General features: G+C 66.7%; 1 protein-coding gene across 1 annotated transcript; it reads left to right on the top strand.

The window, feature by feature from the left end:
- The first annotated feature begins 1599 nt into the window (after window positions 1–1599).
- GNAT1 (G protein subunit alpha transducin 1) lies at window positions 1600–4602 on the top strand. The gene is made up of 8 exons (XM_075053538.1): window positions 1600–1705; window positions 2827–2869; window positions 3111–3252; window positions 3328–3485; window positions 3571–3699; window positions 3785–3914; window positions 4000–4153; window positions 4412–4602. Exons 1-8 carry the CDS (start codon window positions 1600–1602, stop codon window positions 4600–4602), a joined length of 1053 nt encoding a protein of 350 aa, XP_074909639.1.
- The last annotated feature ends 1705 nt before the right edge of the window (window positions 4603–6307 follow it).

Raw genomic sequence — 6307 nt, 5'->3', positions numbered from 1 at the left:
CAGTACTGGGGGCAGTAGGGCTGTACTGGGGGCAGTACTGGGGGCAGTACTGGGGGCGGTGGGGCTGTACTGGGGGCAGTACTGGGGGCAGTACTGGGGGCAGTAGGGCTGTACTGGGGGCAGTACTGGGGGCAGTACTGGGGGCGGTGGGGCTGTACTGGGGGCAGTACTGGGGGCAGTAGGGCTGTACTGGGGGCAGTACTGGGGGCAGTACTGGGGGCGGTGGGGCTGTACTGGGCGAGCTGGGCTGGCTCCTTCCGCCCCCTGGCGGCCGAGGTGGGCGCTGCACCAGCCCCGCGGTGCGGGGGGCGCTGGGGACGGCGCGGGGGGGCGGGACACGGGCACTGGGCTCTCCTGGGGACACCGGGGGGAGCCCTGGCAGGGCCCGGGGACCCCTGGGGCCGGGGCGTGGGGCACAGAGGGGTTACTGGGATGTCCCTGGGGACGCTAAGGCTTACTGGGGTGGCCACGGCGGCAGCGCTGGGGCCACGGGAGGGGGGAACTGGTGGCCCAAGGACCCTGGGGAGGGGCACCGAGCGGGCTGGGGGCACTGCAGGGGTCCCTTGGTTGGTGCGGGAGCACGGGGGTGGCACTGGGGTGCCCCTGGACACTGGGCGAGGTTTTTTGGGGGGACATATCCTGAGGACACTCGGGGGGCAATGGGATTGCTTGGGGACACTGGGGGGATCCTGGGATTTCTCCCTGGGGAGTGTTACTGGGCTTGGAGCCCCTGGGGCTGGTACTCGGGCACCCCCCGAGAGCATTCTGCAAGTGTTGCTGGAGGCGACTGGGGACACTGCGGAGAGTGACGCTGGGCTGGCTTGGTGACACTGGAAGTGTACTGGTGGGCCGCTGGGGACACCAAGGAGTGCACCCGGGAGGCCTGGGGACATCGGTGGAGGGTCCTGGGAGGGGGTCTGGGGGCACGGGGTGGGGTGACTGGGGCTGGCATTTGATCACAGCGGGGAGGGGCTCCTGGGGACACTGGGCACAGGGACCTGGGGACACTGGGATGGTTTACTGGAGGGGACTGTGGGCACTGGTCCAGAGCAGGGGGTATGACCAGCGTGAGCTGGGGACAATGGGGACATTTCCACCCACTGCCCCCAGCCTCTACCAGACCCCAGAGGAGCCCCCCAGCTCCAAGCCCCCCACTCCAGACTCCACAGCAAAGCCGGAGCTAGGTGGGGGTCCCACATCCCCGGAGGTGGCCGGGTCACAGCCCCAGGGCAGGGGCAAAGCGGGGGGCTGGCCGGCCTTGGGCCCCCCCCGGCAGAAGCGCTGACGCCGGGAGCTGCAGGATTGCTGAGCTCAGCCTGCTGCAGATTTAAGGGGGTTTATCTGGGGAGGCCGGGGGGGGGGGGGAGGCCCAGCTTAAGCCACGGGTGCTGAGCGCAGCACCCTGGCGGGCGGCCCCCCGGGACCTTGGCCCCGTCCTTGGCCCACATTGGGTGGGCGGCGGCGGCAGCGGGGCAGTCGGCGGCGGGCGCTGCGGGCGCAGGGAGGCGAGCGCTGGAGGCGGCGGGGGGCTGGAGCTCGTTGCCCATCCTGGTGCTGACCTCCAAGGAGCGGGTGAGCCGCAGGGCCGCGGGGCCGAGGATGGGCGCCGGGGCCAGCGCCGAGGAGAAGCACTCCCGCGAGCTGGAGAAGAAGCTCAAGGAGGACGCTGAGAAGGATGCCAGGACCGTCAAGCTGCTGCTACTGGGTATGGGGGGGGACACCCTGGGGGAGATACCCATCCTTTGTGCAGCTCACCCCAACAGCCCGCCCAATGTTCCTCTGACACTTCCCAGCACCCCTCAACCCAACCTGTCCACCCCAACAGCACCCCCGTTCCCAGGCAGCCCTAAACCCAACCCGCCCACCTCAATAGCCCACCCAAAGTTTCTCTGATGCCTCCAGCACCCCTAAACCCACCCAGCCTACGCCAACAGTCCACCCAACAGCCCCCTGCTCCTAAGCACCCCTAAAACCAACCAGCCCACCCTAAAAGGCCACCCAATGTTTCTCTTGCCCCGCTGGCACCCCTAAACCCAACCAGGCCACCCCAACAGCCCCCCATTCCCAGGGTCCCCTAAACCAGCTCATCTCAACAACTTGCACAACAGCTCCCCCCCCGCTCCCCCCCCACGAGGCACCCCAAACCCAACAACCCATCTGAACAGCCCAAGCTAAGAACTCCCAGCCTCCAGGTGTCCCCCAAACCCAACCAGCCCACCCAACATCCCCCCACTCCCAGCCCCCCCGACCCCAACCAACCTATCTCAAGAACTTTCACCAACACCACCTACCAGCACCCCAACCCAGCAGCCCCCCCTGACCCCACCTCATCCTCCTAGGCACCCCCATGCGGCTCACATCACCACCCCTGTGTCTGTCCCTACAGTCCCCCAGAACTGCGGGTCCCTCCCAGTCCCTCCCAGCTGCCCCTGTGGTGCCCAAGGACTGGGGTGCCCTGGATGTCGTGGGGCCATGGGTGCCATCGCTGCCCTCCTGGCCCAGCCCAGGGCACGTCCTCCTGCCCTGCACAGGCTTGGGGCATCGGGTGGTGGGTGGCGGGGTTGCGATGCCACCATGTCCCCTACCCCTCCCCTGGGTCCCCGAACGTGTCCCCGGCTGAGCTGCCACAGATCCCATTAGCCACAGCAGCTCAGCCCAACCCTAATGCCCGCTGGCACCAGGCTGTAATCCCCCTGCCCTGAGCCATGGACCTGGCACGGCCAGCAGTGCCCCCCAGCCATGCCAGGCACCAGGGGTCCAGCATGGGGCACAGCCAGGGGTCCCCTTGCCGTGGGCACTGCCATGACCCGTGCTTTGTCCCCGCAGGAGCAGGGGAGTCGGGGAAGAGCACCATCGTCAAGCAGATGAAGTAAGTGCCAAGGGGTGCCACTTGGCCGTGCCTCACCGTGCCATGTGCCTGCCCCATGCCACAGCCACGGGGTGCACCCACCCCTTAGTGCCTCGCTCAACCCACAGCGCCCAGCTCAGTCCCATACTGCACCCATGGGTCACCCCATCCACCAGTGCTCCACCCACCCCTACGCTGCACCCGTGGGTGCCCCCCACCCCGCAGCACCCAGCTCAGCCCCACGCCCCCCCTCCCTTGCCAGGATCATCCACCAGGACGGTTACTCACTGGAGGAATGCCTGGAGTTCATCGCCATCATCTACAGCAACACGCTCCAGTCCATGCTGGCCATCGTGCGGGCCATGACCACCCTCAACATCCAGTACGGGGACTCGGCTCGCCAGGTGAGAAGCACCCCATGCTGGGCAGGGGGGGTGTCCCCCAGCTCCCCGGCCCCGCTGAGCCCTTCTCCCTTGTAGGACGATGCCCGCAAGCTGCTGCACCTCTCGGACACCATTGAGGAGGGCACCATGCCCAAGGAGTTGTCGGACATCATCGGGCGGCTCTGGAAGGACACAGGCATCCAAGCCTGCTTCGACCGCGCCTCCGAGTACCAGCTCAATGACTCGGCTGGCTAGTACGTAGTGGGGGTGTTTTCGGGGGTGGGCTGTCGGGTCTGGGGGTGCCAACCCCTGTCTCGTGCCTGCTGTGTGCCTGGCCAGCTACCTGTCAGACCTGGAGCGCCTGGTGACCCCCGGCTACGTCCCCACGGAGCAGGATGTGCTGCGCTCTCGCGTCAAGACCACCGGCATCATCGAGACGCAGTTCTCCTTCAAAGACCTCAACTTCAGGTGAGGGCCGAGCCCCCGGTGAGGGCTGGTGCCAGGATGGTGGGCAGGGGTTGGGGGGGTGCTGACCCCCTCTTGTCTTGTCCAGGATGTTTGATGTGGGTGGCCAGCGCTCGGAGCGGAAGAAGTGGATCCACTGCTTCGAGGGGGTGACCTGCATCATCTTCATCGCGGCCCTCAGCGCCTACGACATGGTGCTGGTGGAGGATGACGAAGTGGTGAGGAAAGCTCAGCACCCTATACCGCCTCCGCTTTGTCCCCGTCACGATGTGGGGGTCACCACGGGGCTGTGTCCCTCCACAGAACCGCATGCACGAGAGCCTGCACCTCTTCAACAGCATCTGCAACCACCGCTACTTCGCCACCACCTCCATCGTCCTCTTCCTCAACAAGAAGGACGTCTTCCTGGAGAAGATCAAGAAGGCCCATCTCAGCATCTGCTTTCCCGACTACGACGGTGAGGGTGGCAGGGGCTCTCCCGCCGGGTGCAGGGTGGGTGGCGGTGGGGTGCGGTGAAGGGTTGGGTGCCAGCACCCTGCAGCAGCCACCCACCAGGTGTCCTCAGCACCCCACGCAAGCGACGCCGCCCTAGCCTTGCTCACGGACCAAGCAAGGTTTGCCCACCCAGGGGAGCGTTGGGTGATGCTGGGCCAGCGCCCGTGGCGGGGGGACCCCTGGCTGGGGAGGGGACCCCGCTCACTGCCGGTGCCACCAGGTCCCAACACCTACGACGACGCGGGTAACTACATCAAGCTGCAGTTCCTGGAGCTGAACATGCGGCGGGACGTGAAGGAGATCTACTCCCACATGACCTGCGCCACCGATACCGAGAACGTCAAGTTCGTCTTTGACGCCGTCACTGACATCATCATCAAGGAGAACCTCAAGGATTGCGGGCTGTTCTGAGCCCCAGCACCCCCTCCCCAGCCCGGGCCTCCCCCTCCCCTGGAGCCCAGCCCCACCGCTGCCCCCAGCCCACCTCTGCGACCATCTCCGCTTGCCCCAAACCCCTGGGATTTGACCCACTCGACCCTGGAGCCACCCCTGGGTGGGGGCATGGCCCCGCTCCCCCTCCCCACCAGCCCTCCCGCCGGCCGGTGCTGTGGGGCACCCAGTGCTGCTGGGTTCTGGGGGACACTGGGTGAGCTTGGGTGCTGGGGGTCCCCGGGTTCCCTTTGGAACTGGTGGGGTCCCTGGGTTCCCTTTGGAGCTGGGGGTGCTGGGGGTCCCTTGGGGGGGCTGAGGATCCCTGAGTGCCGCTTGGAGCTGAGGGGTGCTGGGGAGTCCTGAGGGTCCCTGTGCAGTCCTTGGAGCTGGGGGGTCCTAGGGGTCCCTGGGTTCCCTTTGGAGCTGGTGGGGTACTGAGGGGTCCTGGGGGTCCCTGGATACCCCTTGGGGCTGAGGGTTCCTAGGGGTCCCTGGGTTCCCTTTGGAGCTGGTGGGGTACTGAGGGGGTCCTGGGAGTCCCTGGATACCCCTTGGGGCTGAGGGTTCCTAGGGGTCCCTGGGTTCCCTTTGGAGCTGGGGGTGCTAGGGGTCCCCAGATGACCCTTGGTGCTGAGGAGGCTGGGGGTCTCTGGGTGCCCCTTGGTGCTGGGTGAAACTTGGGGTGCTGGGGGTCCCTGGTAGCCCTTGGAGCTGAGGGGTGCTGAGGGCTCCCCTGGGTGCTAGGGGGTCCTGGGATTCCCTGGGTACCCCTTAGAGCTGGGGGGTGCTGCGGGTGCCTTGGGTCCTGGGTGTCCATGGGTGTCCCCTGGAGCTGGGGGGGTCCCTGTGGGCTGCTGGGTGCAAGATCTCCTCCAGGGCCACAGGTCACCGGGTGTCCCCGAGGACTGCGTGGTACTGGGGTCCCCTGAGTGCCACCGTCCCCCTGCTGCAGGGCCAGTGGGTGATCATGCCCCCCCCCCAGCAGCACCCACAGCTGCTGAGCCAGCATCCCCGGGGGACCTCAGCCCCCCAGCAACGTCCCAGCTCCCTCCCCAAGGGTCCCGCTGCTACCCTCACTTCCCATGCCCAGGGGATGCTGCCAAGCCCCCGGGGTGATGCCAGCCCACCCTGTGTCCCTCTCCCACCCCCGGGGCCCCTCCAGTCCTCCTGCAGAGGTGAAACACCCATGCCCACCCCCGGGTCACAGGGGAGGGAGGGCTCAGTATATATATTTTTCTTCTCTCTTTTTTTTTTTTTTCCTTTCTACATTTTATTATTTCAAACCATGTGAACAATTCGGTAAAACATCCTGTGGGAAAAGCGAGGCCGCGGGCACCGGCTGAGGGGGCCCCCCCGGGCCGGGGGGGGACAGCGGGGGCCGCTCTGTACAGCGGGCTCTCCTCGCCCAACGCAACAGCTAGCCCTACAAAACTAGGCTTAGAAAGAAGGGGGGGGGGGAATACAGGCAGCGGGCAGCAGCCCCCTGCCCGCCCTCCTGCCCGGCCACTGCCTGCCGGGGGCTGCCCATCCCTCTGGGCGGCGGGGTGGGGGGCAGCGAGGCGGGGTGGGGCGTGGACCCCCCCCAAGGCACACGGTTGGGGGGTGGGCTGGCCATGGAGGACATCGCCACCACGTAGCACTTGACGCTTTTAAATAGTTTGGTAAAAAGGTTTCTTTAAAAAGC

The sequence above is a fragment of the Buteo buteo genome, chromosome 21 (assembly GCF_964188355.1).
Source record: "Buteo buteo chromosome 21, bButBut1.hap1.1, whole genome shotgun sequence".
NCBI lineage: Eukaryota > Metazoa > Chordata > Aves > Accipitriformes > Accipitridae > Buteo > Buteo buteo.
This window is presented reverse-complemented; position numbering and strand designations above follow the sequence as displayed.

What these genes read in the sequence shown, in the direction of transcription:
- GNAT1 (XM_075053538.1), top strand. Translation starts at nt 1,600, where the DNA reads ATGGGCGCCGGGGCCAGCGCCGAGGAGAAGCACTCCCGCGAGCTGGAG. An exon ending in TTCAAAGACCTCAACTTCAG is followed by an intron (nt 3,700 to 3,784) that starts GTGAGGGCCGAG and finishes TGTCTTGTCCAG; the next exon opens with GATGTTTGATGTGGGTGGCC. An exon ending in TGGTGGAGGATGACGAAGTG is followed by an intron (nt 3,915 to 3,999) that starts GTGAGGAAAGCT and finishes GTCCCTCCACAG; the next exon opens with AACCGCATGCACGAGAGCCT.